At 43.7% G+C, this 22,706-nt stretch overlaps 1 protein-coding gene across 2 annotated transcripts in view; it reads right to left on the minus strand.

Moving 5' to 3' along the window:
* The window catches only part of LOC126091895 (RNA-binding protein fusilli-like), a 1,039,987-nt gene that overhangs the window by 37,617 nt on the left and 979,664 nt on the right, over positions 1 to 22,706 (minus strand). For both annotated transcript variants that reach the window (XM_049907191.1, XM_049907192.1), the window contains one exon: positions 9,233 to 9,287. In XM_049907191.1, the coding sequence (XP_049763148.1) occupies positions 9,233 to 9,287 (55 nt within the window). The remainder of the gene's footprint in view (positions 1 to 9,232; positions 9,288 to 22,706) is intronic.

Below are 22,706 nucleotides of genomic sequence, written 5' to 3' on the forward strand. Positions count from 1 at the left end.
AAAATGTCTCGATAATGTGAAAGAGTTTGGAATGGCTTCAGAAAAGTTGCAAGTTTTAAACGGCCCAGTACACTACAGGAATCCCGACAGAGTGAATGATATCATCAAAACCATTTGTTTTCTCCACAATTACGTGCACGAACAAGAAGGTGTAGAATACATATAAATATACTTGCAAGAAAATCATGAAACTGATGATCATACTGCAACATCATAAGGAGCTCAAAACGTCAAAATTTCTGCTAATCCATCGGCAATTGCATTAAGAAACTACGAAGCAAGTTACTTCATAAACCACGTGCATCTCTTCCGTGAAAATGTAACTATTGCACTTTAATGTTCGTTTCATGTTGACTAGAATTAAATACTATCCCATGCACCAAATACAATGGCGAGATGGGGTGACCTGCATGCCTCGACGATACACACAGCCGAGCAATCACGGCGGAGGGACGCTGTTTAGAGACCAGGGTTAGCGCGTGGTTCCTGAAAAGGAGCAGCAGGCTTCTCAATACTTGCAGAGGCATTAGTCGCGATGACTGGCTGAGCTGGCTTTGTAACATCAACCAACACGACCTTCCTGTGCTCGTACTGCACCCAACGTCTGGAAGCAGCAGGAAACTACAGCCTTTGCTTCCGCAGAGGGCATGCAGCCCTATAGTTAAATGATGACGGCATACTCTTGGGTAAAATATTACAGAGGTAAAATAGTTCCCCATTCGGAACTCCGGGCGAGGACTACTCAGGAAAAACAAAACTGGCGTTCTGCGGATCGGCCCATGGAATGTTACATCGCTTAATCGGGTAGATGAGTTAGAAACTTAAAGAGAAATGGATAGGTTAAAGTTACATATAATAGGGATTAGTGAAGTTCGGCCGCAGAATGTACGGGACATCTAGTCATGCGTTACTGGGTTGCAAATACAAAATCAATTAGTGGCAATGCACGAGTACGTCTAATAATAAATAAGAAAATAGGATGCGGCTAAGCTATAACGAATAGCATAGTTAACGCATTATCATAGACAAGACAGTCACCACAACAGTAAAAGTTTACGTACCAAGCTTCGCAAAATGACGAGATTGAAAGAATGTTTGATGAGGTAACGAAAATCATTCAGAAGTTAAGGGAGACGATAATTTTATTGTAACGGAGGAGTGAAATTCAATAATACGAAAAGCAAGATGAGGAAAAATAGTAGATGAATACGGACTGGAGGGAAAGAATTAAAGAGCAAGATCCTGGTTGAATATTGCACAGGGAATAAGCTAATCATCGATAACACTTGCTTTAAGAATCATGGAGGAGACCTGGAGACGTTGGAAAGGTTTATATTGATTATGCAATGTCAAGACAGAGATTTCGGAAACGGATTTTAAACTGTAAGGCATTTCCAACGGAGGATATGGACTCTGATCATAATGTATTAGTTATTAACTGCAGATTAAAACTGAAGACTTTTAAAAAAGGTATGAAGCTAATGAGACGGGACCTGGATAAATTGAAAGAACCAGATGTTACTGAGTTGCGAAGGGTGCAGCAGCGACTGAATGAAACATCAGAGAGGTACATTGTAGAAGCCTAATGGAAAGCTCAGAGTTGAAATACGGAAGGTAGCAGAGGATCAAAAAGATGAAAAGATATGGCCTAGCAGAAATCCTTGGATATCACTGAAAATATTGAATTTAATTGATGAAAAGAGAAAATATAAAAATGCAGCGAACGAAGCAGACGAAAGACAATATAGTTGTAAAAAATTTAAAAAATGTGACTGACGAGATGTGCAAAATGGTAAAGCAGGAATGGCTCCAAGACAAATATGTCTATTATTATTATTATTATTATTATTATTATTATTATGTAGCTTTCTGCCTAGTAGCAGGTCCGTGTCTTCGAACAAAGAATTTCTGCCGCCATCTTCTTCCTTCGGTCTGTCGTATTCTTCTTCCATCTTTCATGCCATCCTGATTTCTTCTTCTTCTTCCTCGCCCGTAGTGCCTTTGTAGCCTCCCTTCGATGACATGTTGAGCCCCTCCTCTCAAAGTATGTGTCCGACAAAGCTGGCCTTCCTCTGAATTATATTCAGAATAGTCTTCTTCGCTCCTACTCTTCTCAGTACATAGTAGTTTGTCAACAGATCTGTACACTTCATCTTTATTTCTCTCCAGCGCCACATTTCAATACTTTCCACGTAATGTTTCTCCATTTTTCTCGTGGCTTATACCAATGCTCCATACAGTGCTATGTTTCAGACGTAGCATTTCACCAGTTTCTTCCTTACCAAGCCCAACTTGCTTATCAGCAGAGTCCTCTTCTTTTTGAATGCCATGGGGATTCTTGTTCCGTGTATTTACGTCTCTCCAGTTGATTCCCATCTCCTTAAGAATTTCATCAATTTTGAACAGTTGGTTCTGTCGAAGGCGTTCTGTCAGCCTATAAAGCAAGCGCAAACTACTTCGTTAACAGGAAAAACTCTTCCCGACATTCTCATCATGCCGATGGCGTCTCTGGTTCCGTTCCTTTCCTGCATCCAAACTGCTCGTGTCCATTACTTCTTCAACTTTGTGTTCCAGCCGTGTATTTGGTAATCTTCCATTGATATTCGCCACGTGAGAGTACAGATTACTTCTCCAGTCACTACATTTCTTTGTTATGTTTATAGAAACATGTATAACTAAGGGAAAGACAGATAACGCCTACAGGGAAACTTAAGATGTAGTAGTTAATATATGTTGTAGAGCTTTAGTGCCGTAATATGCTTACCGAACGTTTGCGGAAACAGTTTCTTACAAGTGTATGATCTTGCACCTTGACTGTAAAACCGCTTGAAAGCGGACTTTCGAACGAACTGGTTGAGGACTAACAAAAGACGCGAAGCTGAGGCGGACTTCACAGCGCCTGTGGTTATCTCAATTTGATGAATAAAAGTTGGACATGAAAGGCAATGCCAAAACGTCAAGCTCGAGGAAAATTAAAGGCTCCTGGTGGATGTCTGTAGTAGCAAGAATCTTCGCCCATCGAAGATGAGTGCGAATAACCTCGTTGTTGTCTGAGAGTATCGCTTCCTGTCACTTTTCTGAAGCGGAGACAGCCACTTGCAAGGAGAGCACCAGACCAGCGTGGTGCGGCTACATGCCGGCGGCCGTTATCGCCGCACTTTGTCCGAGACGGGGCCAAGCCAGAGGTCCAGCGCCAGAGATACCAGGCGCAGACGCACGCGGGCACGTTGACACACAACTACTCCCTATTCTGATGTGCTGCGTCAGGCCCACACAGGTTCCACTTGTGCTAATGTAGTAACAGTGTTTTAAAGTATCTGGATCGAACAACACATTACGCACCGCCGCGCTCATCATTATCCGTACAGGCACAACATACGAACATATTTGTGCACCCAAAGTCCACAGAACCGCTAATTTAATCTTTCCATCCACAGCAGAAATTTAAGATTCGGATCCTTTTACTTTCCTGTGCCTCAATCACAGACGGCGGTAATTTGACTGAAAACAACTGAGCTCGCCAACAAGCAAAATCTCTAACAATTAAGTCTTGGCTTCGGCCAGGGAATGAACAGTGACACATGCGCCCTGTACTCTCAAACTTTTGACGAGAATAACTGCAGAAGAATTTTCGACCGGGTAACTTTTCTGTACCACGCCTGTGTTACAACAGGCGTCTCTTAGCATTTAGTGATTGCCCAGGAACTGCTACTGTATTAAAAAGTAAACGTGGGAGAACGGAGTCTGAGGAGGATCAGGAGTAGAGAATTACTAAGCGACATACGATTTACACAAAAAGTGTCTGATTGCCTATTCAAATTCTTTATTATGTTTTACTTTATATTGGTCTCACACAATCTCTTTTCAAGACGCAGTTAATTCCGTGTCCATCCAAGTCCTGAACCGTGTCTGACAAAATTACAATGTCATTGGTAAACCGCAAAATTTTTTAATTCTTCCCTATGAATTTTAATTCCGTTTCAAAATTTCTGCTTGGCTTTCTTCACAGCTTTCCTAATGTACAGATTGAACAACATTAGGGACAGGCTATGAGCATGTCTCAGTCCCTTCTCGACTACTGCTTCTTTTTCATATCCTTCGACTTAACTGCTGTCTGGTATTTGCACAAATTTTAAATAAGCTTTCGCTCCTCTTATTTTATTCCTGTTGCTTTCAGAATTTCTGAGAGTCTAGTCGAGGCTGTGGCGAGCTGAAACTGCTTCCAGCGTTCCTGCGCCAAGTTCTCCGTCGCTGGAGCCACCCTACACGGCTCTTCCGCTATTCACGCACGGCAGCACAAGCTGAGCTCCCGACACACGGCCTTCATGTGAGTGTCGACCTGCACGCAAGCGCATGCTGCACGTACCACACACGTGCTCGACGACCTCGGCCAAGTGCACTGTCGCCAACGACGTCACGCAGTACGCTACCACTTTCCCCGGGCCTACACCGTCATTCTTACGCCCCTAGACACTTCACTGTGGTCCCTACGAAACACGGAACGAATCAGATCAAATTTTGATTTCTAGAAAATATTCGTCTATTGCGAAGAACGGAGCAGCTTAAAAATGACATAAAATCATTAAGGTTATGCCTTCCGCGAGAATAAACGCGGCCAATAAACACAAACCACTAATATTATTTCGTCTCCAACTTCCTGTTTCGCAAGCGATTCACCATTAATAATGAACGCCAATATCCTGCACCTACAACTCCATCTTCAGATTGAGCTCATACTACTGGTAGTTCAGCTCTTAAATTTCGCTTACGGCAAATATATGGAAAATAATTAAAAAAAAAGAAGAAGAAGAAAAAACCGCTTCCGCTGTCAGGCCCAGAGAGGACTGTGCTGTGTCGACGTCGACCAGCCGCCGTGTGACTGTCACCCTCTGCCATACGGCGTCATCGAGATGCGGTATGAAGGAGCGTGGGGTCAGGTCACCGACCCTTCGCCCCCGGCCGTTGTCGGTTTTCCAGACCTTGGAGACGCTACTTCCAATTCAAGCAGCTCCTAAATTGCCATCACGAGACTCAGTGGACCCCTCCCACGGAGGGAAAGGTCCTTGCAGTGCCGTGAATCGAACCTGGATCCTGCGCATGACAAGTAAACACGTTGACTACTCAGCTACGAAGGCGGACGTGCTTTGTACATGCAGTGTGCTTCTAGCAGCTAGCGAGTTGAGGTAGAGACCGTGCGATTTTCTTGTGCAGGTGGTGGCGTACTAATGACACACACGAGCACTGCAACAGCGCTCAAGATTCTACATAAAAAGGCTGTCTTAAATCTTTAGGGTCACACGCATATGGTAGAGGATTTTAAACTTAGACAAAAGCATTATTAATTATTTATTTGCGTTTTGTGATACCAGTCACATTTGTCAGTTATTTATATACCACTGTGACTACCTCCTCATTATTATCATTCAGCGCCCCCCCCCCCCTCACAGACACACACAGATATGGTTTCAGATTGACAACAACTGGCTGGAGAGCGGAGCAGTAACGTGTAGCTCGTGACGTCAATGTTCTGCAAACGCTACGCGATACAAGCAGCATGGTAGTCAAAGTGAAGCTTGCTACAGTACAGAGAGAAGTGCGCCGAAACTGTGACACCCTTCCAAACGACGGACTGTCGCTTACGGATTGTGCAGGACCAGCATTCCTAAACTTCAGTGGCACTATCAATGGGTAACAGCATGACATAGTAGTGTTTAAACTATGACGTCGTTGCAAAATAAGTATGAACGAATCAAAACATATGCACCTCTACAACAGGATTGGCCTAAACAATACATTAAAGACGGTGTAAATTGGAGTAATGCCAAATATCAAATTATATAACAGATTATCCAAGAGGCTCGGTGCAATACCTGTGGAAAGATGACAATCATCCCTAGCAGTAGCAACAGCAGCCATTTCCGCCTCTTCGATTTGTTACTGTCTGCAGCTAAGCGAATATATGTTACTCCTGCACATTATCACCTAACTAGCCTTTTATCCAAGGCTTCGCCTACATACGAGTACGGCGCAGATGTTGGACACATCTACATCTGTTCCTCCTCCTCCTCCTCCTCCTCCTCCTCCTCCTCCTCCTCCGTCCATCTCATCCCCCCCCCCTCTTTCTGCTAGCCGCGCCTATCACACGTAAATCTCCTGCAATGCATTCCAATACTACCTGTACAACACACCACACCAATCGTGCAGTGTGGCCTAGATGTCAGATGTTACCAACCCCTTTTCACTCCCCACCCCCACTTCTATGTCTCACTGACTTGTGGCAAAACTGACATTACACACTGGTTTTAGGCCTTCTGTTTCAGACACATCGAAGGATTGAAATTCTGGAAAGACCATCAGTTTCACAAAAATCATTCCACACCTTTTCAAATATGTTTTTTATGTTCATTGATGTATCTTGAGCTCTTCTAAATACAAAACACTGTTCAGCTGATTTTATGATTTCCTTGTTTGTCTGTACTACTCTCTTTTTGATGTACAGATAAGAAATACAAGTTTGGTCTTACAGTAATTGATTTTCAAGTCTACCATCAGATATTATTTGCTACTTCTCCCATTACTTGCTCAAGTTTATCTGCAACAGAAGCAAGCAGTGCAAAGTTATCACCAAAATTAAGGGTGTTCAGGTATGCTGCAATGACATATATACCTTTTTCCCAGTTTACAAATCTAAAAACCATTTCTACCGGAGCTCATGATTCTTTGGACGATATGGAATCTCCATGTCTCTCCCCTCTTTCAGTTCAGACTTTGAATTATTACAATCAAGTCTAGATGTAATTATTCTCGAATAGGTAGAATAAATGCCTTGTTTTCCAAAGGCTGTTAGTAGATATTTATTCGAAACTGAGTCAAAAGCTGACGAAAAATCTATTAATCTCACGCTGGCTGTTCGCAGCCAGTATTCCAAACTCTACTGTCGATCAGTACTTGTAAATGATACGTCGTGCTGTATAGAAATTAGTTGTTGCTTGTTCCTTCGCCTGATTAGAATCCAGTACTTCTCCAGTGCGGTTAGTGGTTTTTTTAGTGAATATCTTGTGCGTTAGTGAATTGTGGCTGATAGATTTACACATTTGTTTACGTACTGTTAACTTTGTTGCGAAGCAGAACCATTGCTCCAGTTTAATGAAAGTCTCCCTTCGTAGATATTCGGTAAATAAACGATAGTCCGTAAAACCCACGGTGTCCAAAACATACAACGAAACTCACACACGTAACAGTATCACGCGTCCATGAACAAATATGCTGAGGCTGCTAATAGAATTAGTTACGGAATATCATAAACAAATTTGATTGCGCGCGCATGCGCGCATTAGAAGTTGTTTCGAAATCAGCATCAATATGCACACACAGTGTGCGGATGAAAGAGTAACAGAAGGAAAAAATTGCTTGCCTTGGGAACTCAATACGCACGCCACATAATGTAGCACGTAAGTGCCTGGAGGATAATCAGGATACGTGCAAAGGCATAACATGGCCATCGCACGAACAACTACTGGGAAGGCGCCGCCCGGTACGCGATGAGGCGGCAGCATCAGACGTATGGGGACGCACGCGCGACTAACTGCTTTCAATTAAACTATGAACTGAGATGGTAGGATGCTTAACCCAAGTAAATCGACGCAGCTCGCTCATACGGCCAAAGAACACTGTTGACACTTCACAAAATCTTGCTCCTGCGTAGTAAGAACATTAGTATTTATCCATTTCCCGTAATCGAAAACAGATGAGACTTTAATCGTACGATGCAGGCATTATCAAACGAGAGAAGCTCTGTGAAAATCTTTATTTTCCCACGCTCTTCTTTCAGGATGCTTACTGCTCTGCCGCACTTTTTGGATCCATCCCGGCTTTTTTTCCATTACCAAGTGCACTAAAAAAATATTGCGAAAGCGCGTTATGTTTGATCATGTATTATACTATGTTACACTAAATTTTAAATTTCTAATTTCCTACAACAGAAAGGGGGCCGTACGTGTAGCATGAATGAACGTCTTTCATTAACTGTTATTTCTCCCTGACGTATGGTGAATATTTTGGCCTTTTCAAGTATTCTGTGGGTGCCAGAATTTTTCTGCAAGGAAACCAGCGTGCGTCAACCTGTTGTCCGATCCGCGCAAATCGAAATGATCCTAACTGTCGTTTTCATGTTTTTCCGTGCAGTTTTCTCCTAATGCAACTTATCTCTATGTCAAACTTTCCGGCATTACACTTTCGCACTTTCAGATACTTAATTCCGATTAAGAACAGCATAACTTATGTCTGCAATTATTTTTTCGTTATGTAGTGATGAATATCAGTTGTGGAAGTACCGTTTTTGCAATATTTAGTGCAGCTGCTCAATACATTATCACCACTTGTTCATGGTGAAAAACTGCCACCATTAGCAACGTACAGGAATAGAACGAAATACTTCAGCTGCCCCCAGCACCTGACAGCCACGTCACCGCAACGCATGGAACAATGTTGACACTGCTGCACGAAGGGAAGACGGGCAGTCTAGCGATGACAGGGTGGCAGCTGAAAGCGGTACAGGCGTATGCATACGGAATGAAACACGGACAGAGAAACAAAACATTTACACCTCACACAAAGGCGCAACAGTTGGCCACAGCGCTCGCACATATCCAGCAGAGATGAAAGAAAGTCGTAACGACTCTTCGCGTGTACAGTATGAATCTCAAATTCTATTTCGAATTGGAATCTGATAACATGTAACACAAGCAGAAGAAAACACTTCTCAAACATTTGAAAGATTATACTATGCTATGTGCCAGCGAAGCGGACAACAGTACCATAATCACAACCGGAAATTGAGTATGAATATATTAGGACGTTATTTTTAACCCGTTTATTGCATAACCTCGTACTCTCCGACGCTTGCTGTTACACGTTGAGTCAATACGTAGTGACCGCAAGTGGTTTATCCAGTAACTTGCTTCAAAAGTAGCCCAAGTGTACTCTCGAAAGATTGTAACAGTCTACCGACGACCAGCACTTACTCTTGGTAGAGATAACAGGCTGCACGAACAAGAAATTTTCATTATCTCGGCACTCTGCTTATTTATTTTTTAAAGACAAACATATCATGTTATCTGACTGAAGCGGCCGAGATTGGCGACGGAACAAATGATCCTTCGGTAGGCACATTGCGTAACGCACTTACTAGTTAGAACTTTCCACTATAGCGCAAGCGTTCGACTGTACTCACCATATTCCAGGTTCCAGGCGAAGGTTGATCACTTCCGGCTCCTCGAACTTATGACCTGTAAAGAGACAAACATTCACTTCGTCATTCCACGAAACAACAGATATCTTTAATGAGAACAGCTACATATTAACAAATACGGAGGACTAATATAGTTTGTAACACAAGGCCAGCTGAAAACTAATTAAAAAACATTAGTATCAGAACCTGGCAAAGAAGACATGGTAAAGAAATTTAATGAAGATCGTGTAAATATCAGTACAACCATCCATTATATTCCAATGCTTGACGTCTGTGTATCGCAACAGTAAGCACAACTCCGACTATGAGAAGCCACAAATTACCACGCAGTCGGCTACAAACACCAATTCTGACCATGTAAACCAAGCCAAGAATGTGACTAGACCCAAAAAGCGCAGGAGCGTTATAACTCACGGGCAGAAGTTTTCAGAATGAACCGATAAGTGAAATGCTATCCGCATCTGCCAGTCTGTTCTCCACATCACAGATACTGGAATTTTTGTAAACGTGTTTAACGCGTCATTCCGTTCGGTACCTCGGAGCTCTGAGGTGTTTTTCATGGTCAGTTTCCTTCCTAACATAAACGAAGTCGTCACAGTACCTACAATCAAATGTTTATATTTCAGTTCTTTTATCAAATGTTCTTTAATTCACCATAATATTAAAACGTGTTAACGGTTTACACTAAAAAAGCGCTGAAAAGTGTACATTTGAATATATTTAAAAGGAACGCTGTGATATTCACTAATTTTACAATATACACTATTTACGACGAATGTGGAAAACAGGGGCCCTCACGTAAACGAAGGTTTCAAAAGACAGGGTGTCCTAGAATTGCTTTCACTTACTTTGGAACACGTTTCTTTAATTGCTTAAGTGATATCTGTTAATGAAAACTAAACAGTATTTTCACAATAACGGACGTGCATGTAGTTGTGCGGAAAAGACTCAAGATGAGCATGTCGCTGGTCTTGGTAAGCTTTGTGGCGTGGTGAACGCAATGTCAGTGCTAGAAATCTGCAACGATCCGCCTGCACAGATAAATCGTCTGGACTGAAAATTTGCACCCTTAAGCCCTTAAAAAAAAAAAGACATCAAGAGCTCATCTACTGTCATCTCGACACTATGCATTCCGGCCAACATAGTGGCAATCCGTCCTTATTTAAAACAATAATAATTACTATCGATTCAAATACAAAAGAGACTAAAATCGTAACGCACAGACCACGAAACAGCCGTTCAGACTGCCGTCTTCATGTTCCAGCAGCATTTGATTTACAACCATTAATAATACAGCCGTTTCCGAAGAGTGACGAATAGTTAATACAAGAGCACAATGAGAACTTCGAGCATTTTTAAAAACGCAGGAAAGAGTGACTTTTAACCATAAACTAATTTGTATTGCGGATGTCCGCAAAGACATCCGGATCGACGTGGATTTTTACCGGCAAAGTAATTACTACTGAAACTGTTTGCGGACACCCACAACATCGATAGCCTCTACCGATAGGGTATCTTGCGAGCACAGTTTCTTGCTTGCCATCAGCAACATGATTCCCGCAAACTTCAGTTTCCTCCATTTAAGTTACAAACAGGTAGAGAAAAAATATTTCTAAACAAGATAATCAAAGAGTGAAGGATACTTGATGTGCTTCCCTGCAACCATGTAATCCGATACTGGTGAAGGAGGCTGGCAGGGAAACAGGTACTCCCGTCACATAGACTTGGAGAGTCACCCACAACATCGATAGCCTCTACCGATAGGGTATCTTGCGAGCACAGTTTCTTGCTTGCCATCAGAAACATGATTCCCGCAAACTTCAGTTTCCTCCATTTAAGTTACAAACAGGTTGAGAAAAAATATTTCTAAACAAGATAATCAAAGAGTGAAGGATACTTGATGTGCTTCCCTGCAACCATGTAATCCGATACTGGTGAAGGAGGCTGGCAGGGAAACAGGTACTCCCGTCACATAGACTTGGAGAGTATAGATCGAAATACGAGTTGTCCACGTACGAGCGGAACGCCATCATACACGGTATGAAACAGATGCGCCCTACCGGCGTAATGAATGTGGCTGTCTAAACTTATTAATGAAGGAATTAAATTCTTTGCATGAACATTGTAAACTTTGCGAACGACACAGAAATTCAGGTTTGTGGTGATTTTTATCGGTTCTACGACATGCCCGCCAATTTAGGCTACAGATAATCAGCAAATGCGAACGAGACAGATGGTTACTAAGTAAGTAAACTTTATTATTTCAAAAGTGATCGCCATAACTTAACAGACTTATCCCAGTGTGAAACAAGTCGGTCAATGCCTTCATGGAGAAATGTCTGCGGTTGCCTACAGAACCCTCATCGTAACTCTTTGTTAGCAGCCAACTGAAGGCCACGAATGTCTTGCTTCAGGGCTGCAAAAATATGCAAATGGCATGGGGAGAGTCCGAGATTGTATGGAAGATGTGTAAGGCTTGCCACCGAAACGTCTGCGGCGTCGTCCGTCAACATTCCAGAGCGTTTGAACTTTATGGCGCGCTACGTTTTTTGCGAAGTGTCCACGCACCGCTGTGCGTCAATTGTTGCACCGTGTTCCGGAAAATCAATGAGCATCTGTTTGACGGACGGTATCATTCTGCCGCAGTATAATGCCCGCCCGCTTTGCAAAGTTGTTTCGACTACGCCACATGCGTTTCGCTTAGAAACCCCAACACATCCTCCATAGAGTCCAGAAGTCTCCCCATGCCATTTCCGCATTTTTGGAACCCTGAACTGAGACATCCTTGGGAGTCAATACGCTTCGAGCGAAGAGGTGCACGCCAGGATACAATCATGGTTCCATAGGGAAACATTTTTTCCGTGAAGGCATTGGCTGACTTGCCGCACAGTGAGATAAATGTTTTAACAGTTATGGCGATTACTTTTGAAATAATAAATCGGTTCCATACTTTTCTTCCATCTGTCTCGTTTTCATTTGTCTGTCCTTTATAGGAAACTGAGGCACACGTTTACAATTAACTGTTAGTTACAACCTCTAATTATTAAACATCTCTCTTTTCAAGATAGGAGGGAGATGCCTAACTTCTCGAAATAAACTAGTTAGAAAATTTGAAGGACTGCTGAATGTCAGGGGGCAAAAGTATGAATCTTCTTATGCACCATAACCATAGCATCCGTGGAAACCGAACAGAAAATTAAATAAATGACTGCTCGCAGAAGGGAATGTACGCCTGTAATATTCCTAAAGTCCACCCAAGTCGCACAACATAAAGTACACTTTGCCACACATAGTATGGAGATTTACGGAGTGCAGGTACGTACAAAACTGGTATTTCAGAGCCTACTGAAGGACGCAGATATTTCGTCGACATTGTACACAGAGGGGGAGGGGGTGGGAGAGATGGGTGGTAGGGGGCGAGGGGGAGAGGGAGAGAGAACAAGTTAACAAACTTTGCAGCACCTAACAGACCATTGAACCAACGAACGTAGGTAATGTGGCTCTACCGAAGATTCGAGAACCATAGCCTGTGCTGGCAATCACACGATCTTTAAATCAGTCGAAGACAGTTTACAATCAGGAAGATAACAGAAGTGTTTTTGTCCTGCTTTAATTCATATCTGCGAGTACAATGAAAAAGTAGTCTGTAAGGCTATTATGAACAGAAGCGGCTCACGCCTCTTACTGAAAAATGGTCTTTATTATGGGTTCGCCTGGTAACTACAGTAATCAAGAATTCATATAAATTAGTCAGCTCTTCAGCAACGCCATTCACGTTAGAACACACCAGTGTATATGTGAATAACGGATACTGTACATGAGACTGAAAGGTACTCCGATCATGTGTTACGCACGCGATGGATACGTTGAGGCTCGTCACTTTAGTTTGCTGAGTGGCATAACCAATGAATGCTTACAATAGTGCGCAGTCGATCTCGCGGACGCAAGCATTAAGATAGCAGCCCGACGAAAGTCCAGACAAGCGCACATATTTACCGGGGCAAAGGTCGCGTCGACGAGAGCGAGCGAGCGTCGCATTATCTCCGGTAGACTCCGAATGGCACACGGGGCGTTTACAACATTACACTCAACACGAATGCTATCGCGGACGTAATGTTTATCCAGCAACTGCAATCCGAAACTTCGGACGCTTACTTATAACTGATGGTGTTTAGAAACACAGTTGCAGTTAAATGTTTTGTAGATAATCACATGGATGTTCGTTACACAACTGTATATAACGTATGGCGTGATTACTTGATTCTTATACAGGATGCATGTCGTCTTAATTAGGTGCGGACATCAATTACTCTAACTGATGTAAATACGGGGTTGGGGTTGTTTGAGGAAGGAGACCAGACAGCAAGGTCATCGGTCTCATCGCATTAGGGAAGAAAGTCGGCCGTGCCCTTTCAAAGGAACCATCCCGGCATTTGCCTGAAGAGATTTAGGGAAATCAGGGAAAACCTAAATCAGGATGGCCGGACGCGGGATTGAACCGTCGTCCTCCCGAATGCGAATCCAGTGTGCTAGCAACTGCGCCACCTCGCTCGGCAAGATGTAAATAAGGGTGGAGAGTTTTGGGCCCACTCGCTTGATCGTTTCTGACATTCCATCGTTTGCCCAATGTTTCTAAAATATATTCAGTACCGGATCTGAATACATCAGACGAGTTTCTTCGCTTCAGTACTTGTACTGAAGCCTGTGACTGGCAAAAATCTAACCGCTACAGCAGTCATTCTGGTTTTTTTTTTATTCTTTATTTAACGTTTTAGTTTCAAACTCTCGCGAAGTACTTAATCCTATGCAACCCTTATAAATTCCTTCACCCGAGATCTGAATAATTAAAGATGACGACATAGCCAACGGGAGGAGCTAGTAAGTGCGAAGTGATATCTACAATGAGAACAACGGAAATATAATGACGAACTTAAGATCCTTATGCGTTTAAATTCGAAAATTTCCTGCCCGGTACATGTGTGAACAAATTCCTTCAACTTGCTTCGAAATTTTGACTGAAACTAACAGTTCCAGATCTTTGTTGCGGTGCACATACGGACAACTTAAAGGTCGTGACCATCCAAAGACAGGTTTGATGAAGCCCTCCCTGCCAGTCTATACGGTGCTAGTCTTTTCCGCTTAATGCAAGCCTTTGTCCCCCCTCTAAAACTTTTAACGCCTCCCCTTTTCCCACACCTTTACACATTACCAAATCAACTATTCCTTGAAGTCTTGGGATCTGTCCTAGCGATATCTCTCTCATTTTATTCAAATTGTACCATAAAAATCTCTTCTTCCCAGTTTCGTTCAGTACTTCATTAGTTACTCTGTGTACCCAACTATCCTTCAGTATTCATCCGTGGCACCACATTTCAAAACTACTCACTTCTCTTGTTGTCTGCTTACCGTTCACGTTTTACTTCCGCATAGGTTGCACTCTAAACAACCACCTTCAGAAATGACTTCGTAACTCTTAAATTTATATCAGATGTTAACTTCATTCTCTTTTTCGGAAAGATTTTTTCCTTGCTGGCACCACTTTATCCTATATCGTGTCTACTTCAGTTACTTTGCAGTCCTAAAAGCAAAACTCAGCTTCTATTTTAGTGTCACATTCCGTAAGCTAATTCCCTCAGCATCATCACACTTGTTTTGTTTTTGTTGGTATTAACTTCACAACCTATTTTCAAGACAGCTTCTATTCCGTTTACCAACAGCCTTGCTGCAGTGTTAACACCGGTTGCCGTCAGATTTCCGAAGTTAAGCGTTGTCGGAGGCTAGCAACTGGGTGGGTGACCGTCCGTGTCTGCCGAGAGTTGTTGGCCAGTGTGGAGCACTCAGCCATTGAGAGGCCAGATGAGGAGCTACGTGACTAGAGTTGCAGCGGCTCCAGTCACGAAAGCTGAGAACGGCAGGGAGAGCGTCTCCATCCCCGTGTCGGCTGAGGATGATGACACGGCGGTCGGTCAGCATCGTTGGGTCTTCCGAGCCCTGTTCCGGCGGAGGAATTCTATTCCGTTCTGTTCCTCTTCCAAACCGTTACTGTGACAGAAATATTGAGCAACTTTTCAAGTCAATTTGAAATTTCGCTTCCTAACGCTGCAGCAACGACTTCGGAAAAAAGTTTAACAATCACGACGCAGTATAACCGATGAAGAGTTCTGTATGCTGAAGCTGTTCCTTAGTTAAACCTCCAACCTTTCCTAGCAATAGCCATGGTTCGCGTTGCAGAAAATGGAGTAAAAATGCCAGAATGCGCCGCAAGGCCGTTATTACGGCCGGATGTGGTTATTCTGGGTACTGATTTCTCAGGATCTATGCACCCAAATTGCATGAAAATGTAATCACATGTCAGTTCCAGTATAATATATTTGTCCAATGAATACCCGTTTATCACATGCATTTCTTCTTGGTGTAGCAATTTTAATGGCCAGTAGTGTAATTGAAGGGTTCGCCTTCACTGGGCCAGAAAAGATTATCTACCGGCGGAATGACCACTTTACGTGTCTCATTCCCATGCAGACCAATGGAGCCGAGATATGTCTGCCTTTTCAGCTGGCAACAAAAATGGCTCTGAGCACTGGGACTTAACTTCTGAGGTCATCAGTCCCCTAGAACCTAGAACTACTTAAACCTAACTAACCTAAGGACATCACACACATCCATGCCCGAGGCAGGATTCGAACCTGCGAACGTAGCGGTCGCGCAGTTCCAGACTGTAGCGCCTAGAACCGCTCGGCCACCCCGGCCGGCCAGGTGGCAACGCCCGTGGAGACAGGGCAGGATGGGGAGAACTGCACAATATCACCGCCTGGGGACCTTGTCTCTTGTTATTTCGTACTACTTTATTGTTACGAACAGTGGTTCATGTTTTCCGCTAAGTCGACTTTCCCTAATGGTCTTCCACACCTATATCTCCTTAAGTTCATGTCTACATACTGCAATTCGTCCGAAGGTTCACTTGTCGAGGCTTACCTGTAACGTAACTTTTAGAAATGGAACTTTAATGTGTCAGGTAATGGAAACCCTGCACATTCATATGCAGGTTTTTGGAACCGTGTGGCTGACCTGGTGACTTGATCAAGGTTGCACAGAAACGTTCGGTAGCGCCAGGACTGCAATCTTCTTCGAGTCCCACAGCAAATTTTCTAAATTTTCAAACCTGTCAACCAGTTCATCACCTCGACCATTTCCTTCAGAAATTCACAACCACAGATAATGAGTGTGTCTGTTCAATTACCACAAGATGAAAATGTTTATTCTGACATTCATACCAAGCAATTTAAAGAAAAATGGCTTCGTTACGGTAGCAGTATAAACTAACGTTCCCTTGAAAATTTCACAGCAACGTGAGTCGATAACTGCCCATTCTCGTTGTTCAGATAAACACGCTCTAAGCTGCCTTACCAAAGAGCGATCATTATTACTCAGGTTTCAAAATGCCAATATACTACTATTTACATACTTGACGATAAGCAATTGTTTGATTTTTGTCAAAAGAACACAATCGTAAACCACGAACACTGCAACATCAGGGTCAAAACGATTATTTCAGTGCTCAAGTGGTGCTCATCGACTCACTATAAATGCAGGATGGAATTGCTTAACACATTGCGTAATACTGCAATTCACGCCAAGATTGGGCCCGATAACGCGATATCAGTACTTCAGTTTTTGTTGATAGCTAAATCTCGCTTCGGGCAGCTTACAGATAAAGCGGAAACGCTTTGATGTGTTTATGAAAGTTGATTTGCTTTTGATGACGTCCGGCAGCGCTCGGTATTCCCCCAAGTAGTTTAACACTACTCTTGAGCTGCAACTCTGCAACTGAAAATGATCAGCTCTGCACTGCCGCCAAGGCAGCCGCACGCAGCGGCAAACTGCATTCAGGCAGCCGCCTTATCTTTGCCATTGTGAAGCTAATGAGGTCCCGCGCTCGCTGCCCGCCAGTCTTCCACAGCGGCCGTGGCCAGAATGCCGCCGACGGCACCGCTTTCTGGCCTCCCCGATAACCCCGCTCGAACGGTCGCTCTCCTTGACGTATGCTCCGATATGGCCGTTGAAATCCCTCGAGTAAACAGTCACAGCAAAAACAACGTCTCTCACGATTATCCAAAAAGTGTTCTTTTTTCACTTTCTCTCTCTCTCTCGGGCATGACGTGGAAAATGGCTCAATACGGGGCGGCGGAATCCGACGGCCTGGCGAAATGCTGAACTGGAGGAACCGAACGTCCCCAATAGACCATTGGATTACCAAGAAAACAGTAGTTTAATTTTCTTTCCCTGGCATTCATCCCCTATCTTCACGGGAACGGCATTGTAATTTATGGATATGGGAATACTAGTTGTAGAAAGTAGCCTCCTTTATACACTGACGGAAAAAAATTCGCAACACCAAGAAATAATTAATGCAGAGTAATAAAATTGCAGGGAGACATTTGTCTAGGTAAGGTATTTAAGTGGTTAACATTGCAAGATCACAGTTTAACGTAAGCGGGAGATAAGCCGTTGCAAATGTGAAATGCTGGTATTTTAATAACACGTGTACCCACCAGAATGGTGCCTGCAGGCATGCAAACGCGCGTGCATTGTGTAGTAAACGTGTCGGATGCAAGTTTGTGGGATGGAGTTCCATGTCTTTTGCACTTGGTCGATCAATACCAGGACTGTTAATGCAGGTTATGGATGACGCAGGAGTTGCTCGGTTGAAGCCAGATTTGGTGATCGAGCAGGTCAAAACAACATGTCGACACGTTGTAAAGCATGTTGGGTTATGGTTCAAATGGCTCTGAGCTCTATGGGACTTAACATCTGAGGTCATCAGTCCCCTAGAACTTAGAACTATTTAAACCTAACTAACCTAAGGACATCACACACATCCATGCCCGAGGCATTCGAACCTGCGACCGTAGCAGTCGCGCGGTTGCGGACTGAAGCGCCTAGAACCGCTCGGCCACACCGGCTGGGCATGTTGGGTTAGAAAAGTAGTATTTGGGCGAGAGGTATCCCTTTGGAAAACACCCTCTGGAATGCTGTTCATGAATGGCAGTACAACAGGTCAATTTATCAGACTGACGCACAAATTTGCACCCAGAGTGCACTATGGGTGCGTTGGATAACCACGAAGTGCCCGTGCTGCCATATGAAATCGCACCCCCAGACCATAACTCCAGGTGTAGGTCTAATGGTTGCAGTACGCAACACACAGCTATCACTGGCATCGTGGCAGGAAACACAACAAACCAACACCCTACCCTCCAGTGAGTTCTCGCTCGACACCACTAAAATCGCAAACGGTGGTATTTAGGGGTCTGTGGAATGACGCTACAGGCGCCTGGTTGGATAATTAAATGGACCAAACTACTAGGTCATCAGTCCCTTTTTCTTCGAACAGGCAGGTCTACATGACAGTAGATCAGAAATGGCCTACTGCACAAAACCTAGGGAAAGGAAGCCCCAAGGTCTACCAAACATCAACGACGGTGACTTAAGAGACAAAGGAGAAGAAAGTGGAGACCGAGAAATAAAGGCAGGCGAGGTGCCGCATCTATGGAGCACCAGGATGCCACCGAAAGCAGAATGCAATGAGAGGACATACACCCTCCCCCCCCCCTCCCCCCACTTACCAGAGGTATCCCACTCTGAAATGGTCTAGGAAAGATACATCAACACGGACAGGGCATGAGAACCACAGACAGACGTAAGACGACAAAGTCGGACCACGCGAGATGGGCGGTGTGTGTGTGTGTGTGTGTGTGTGTGTGTGTGTGTGCGCGCGCTACTATGTCCTTAGTGTAAGTCAGATTAAATAGCGTGGTAAGACTAGGGACCGATGACCTCAGCAGTTTGGTCCCATAGAAGCTTACCACAAATTTCCAAACTAAGTGAGGTGTTGATAACGGCGTCTTTGTCACGTTATATGCATTCCTAACATCAACTCATCACGTCCAATCTCACAGGTAATTAACACTAACGACCCTTACAGCGTGCATTTAAAGCGAACGTGATACGCACCCTCATAGCGCTACTAGCGCCACTTTATGTGGCTGGAGCCAATTTGAATAGACATGACCTTTCAGCTGTAGAAGCACGCCTGCCAACTTTCGTTTACGTCGTACAACTACTTCTTGGAGCTGCGATCTTTTTTTTTTACGTCTTTGTAGAAGCGCTACACTTTCTTTAGTTATCTCAATGAACCGACATCGACGATTCACCTTCCCTACAAGGGACCACAGAGCACTTGTGGAATCCCGACTGTGTCACATGTAACTATCGCAGCAGTTTGAATAAATAGGCGACAGTTAAGACTGACAAAACCGCGTGGCGGGAGGCGGCCCGTCGCCAGTCAGCAGTGGCTGCTGCGCGCACACGGTGTTTCCTGTACGCCGCACAATGTGCGCCTTAATTTAGCCCGACAGCTATCAGTTAATTGCATCACGAGACGGGCACGCTCTCGAAAGCTGCTGCACTAGCCGGTTTTGGGGAAATGCGCCACTGCTCCAATTCTTGGCTGTATCGCTAGCCTACACTCACCAGCATCTCGGCCTGACAACGAAATAATAATTGAAGGATAATTCTTGCTTTTATTTTTCAGTATAATCGGTTTTAAAATCAAAACATGTAGTCGAACAGCTTTCCAGTTCTTTTAATACTCATGAGATCAAGATTTGTCTACCGTGCAAAACGAATTTTCTGAGCCTTATCATCATCTTATACGAACCTTCGCCCACTCTATCATTTGCTTGGTTTGGAAATAAAATGCAACGGCTGAGCTCCAAAACTGGTAAATACAGCAAAGCACTTAGAACCGAAGGCCACGCAGTTCTGGAAAAACTACCAGAGACTTCTTATCGAGACGTCAAAGAACTATTTTCTTTAGAAGAATTGAACGTTTGCCAAACCAATGACAATCGTGTTCCAATGAAGCTGATCTCTTAGCACGACACAAATAAATAAAGAAAGAAACACCGGCAGTCCCATCACTCCGCGCAAATGGAATAGTTCGGGATTTTTCATGCCCTTTTACCTGTCATCCAATGTTTCCACTAGCATTTTTCTGCTGTGTAATTGTGAATCTTTATTTTATCTGCTGTTACCATTCCTCACTGAAAACTCACGGGAGTTGTGATTAACCAAGTGTAAATACACTGAAGAGCCAAAAAAAACTAGTGCATCTGCCTAACATTGAGTAGGGCCCCTGCGAGTACGCTGAAGTGCCGCACACGTCGTGGCATGGACTCGACTAATTTCTGAAGCCCTGCAGAACGGAGTTAACACCATGAATCTTGCAGGGCTGTCCATAAATCCGTAAGAGTACAAGAGCGTGGCGATCTCTTCTGAACAGCACGTTGCAAGGCATCCCACATATGCTCAATAATGTTCATGTCTGGGGAGTCTGGTGGCCAATGGAAGTCTTTTAAACTCACAAGAGAGTTCCTGGAGCCACTCTGTGGCCATTCTGGATGAGTCGGGTGTCGCATTGTCCTGCTGGAATTGCTCGAGTCCATCTGGATGCAGAAAGGACGTGAATGGATGCAGGTGATCAGAGTCTTATCTAGACGTATCAGCGACCCCGTATCACTCCAACTGCACGCGCCCCACCAGCTTGAACAGTCCCCTGCTGACAAGCGGGGTCCACGGATTCATGAAGTTGTCTCCATCCCCGTACACGTCAATCCACTCGATAAATTTGACAAGGGACTCGTCCGACCAGGCAACATGTTGCCGTCATCAGCAGTCCAATGTCCGTGTTGACGGGCCCAGGCGAGGCGTACAACTATTTGACATGCAGTCATCAAGGGTACACGATTGAGCCTTCGACTCCAAAAGCCCATATCGATTATGTTTCGTTGAATGGTTCGCACGCTGACACTTGTTGATGGCCCAGCATTGAAATCTGCAGCCACTTGAGGAAGGTTTGTACTTCCGTCACGTTGAACGATTCTCTTCAGTCGTCGTTGGTCCCGCTCTTGTAGGATATTTTTCCGGCCGCAGGAATGTTGGAGATTTGATCCTATACCGGATTCTTGATTTTCATGGTAAATCGGGGAAATGGTCATAAGAAAAAAATACCCACTTCATCGCTACCTCAGAGATGTTGTGTCCCATCACTCATCCGCCGACTACAACACCACGTTCAAACTCAGTTAAATCTTGATAACCTGCGACTGTAGCAGCAGTAACCGATCTAACTATTGCGCCAGACACTTGTCTTGTATAGGGGTTTTCGACAGCAGCGTCGTATTTTGCCTGTTTACATATATCTGTATTTGAATACGCTTGCCTACAATAGTTTCTTTGGCGCTTCAGTGCATTTCAAAAGAACATTTATGTGAATGCATTTCTTTCCTATGCCAAATCCAAAAATTGGTGTAAAAATCGGGTCCATGGCCTATACACGTCTTACAATTCCAGCGGGAATGTACACATTCAATTGGCTAAAAACGAATATTATAATAATAATTTTTCCTACAATTTCGTTGGTTGTCTATGTGTCTGAATGTCATAAATAAGCATATGTTCAGTGGAAGATCGACCACGTTTAAATTCAGCATCCTGCTGCTGAACTGTCAAAAAATCCACGACTACCTAACCCACTCTCCCATCACTTCTGCTACTGCGATTTACATCATGAGGGTCCGTGAATCGATTTTATCAAATTCACACTTAAAGGGCGGTAGCATTTTTCGTAAAATATACCAGACAAACACAAATTTTCTAGCTGCGAGGGCGGAAATCGCACGTCTCTAAACGTGCTTTAACATATCTACTGTACATGAAGTATTGATGTTGAGATAGTCGACCCACGATCATCAAATACGGCTGGTCCGCACATCAGAGTAATATTTGTCACATCCAGTACATTTCATTCTTCTGCTGATTTCTTAACATTCTATTAGCCGGTATCACCTAATAATCTGCATCCCTTTGACCGTATTAGGCTTTGGACTGTACCTACATAGTCTTGATCTACATCTACATCATAACTCTGCTGTTCACAATTAAGAGCCTGGCAGAGGGTACAATAAAGGCTCTAACGATTTACGTACCATTTTCAATCAATGTAACTGTAATTCTGAACGGGGAAAATTTACATGTATCCAACTTTACGAATCAGATTTTTGTATTTTCAGTTTCTCCCTCAACGTCTTAATACGCCTGGGAGTAAAAACAACGACGCTAATCCTGAGTCCAACTACTTGACATTTCACTTTCATATGTTGCTTGCTTAGTTACTAATTTCAGTACATCGGAAAGTCTCTTCAGTTTACCGCTATCGACACATCTTTTCATTTTTCAAATTTGCTACCTACACAAGATAAAGCGTTATTGCCAAACATTTTTATAGTTCAGCAAAGATGTAGAATTCAGGACACCGAGTTTCTCGCGGATATTTCGACAACTACACATCCTGTCATTTGCAAGACAAAACTACGGCAAGTCAGCGCTGTATAGT

Source organism: Schistocerca cancellata, chromosome 7 (assembly GCF_023864275.1).
Source record: "Schistocerca cancellata isolate TAMUIC-IGC-003103 chromosome 7, iqSchCanc2.1, whole genome shotgun sequence".
Taxonomy (NCBI): domain Eukaryota; kingdom Metazoa; phylum Arthropoda; class Insecta; order Orthoptera; family Acrididae; genus Schistocerca; species Schistocerca cancellata.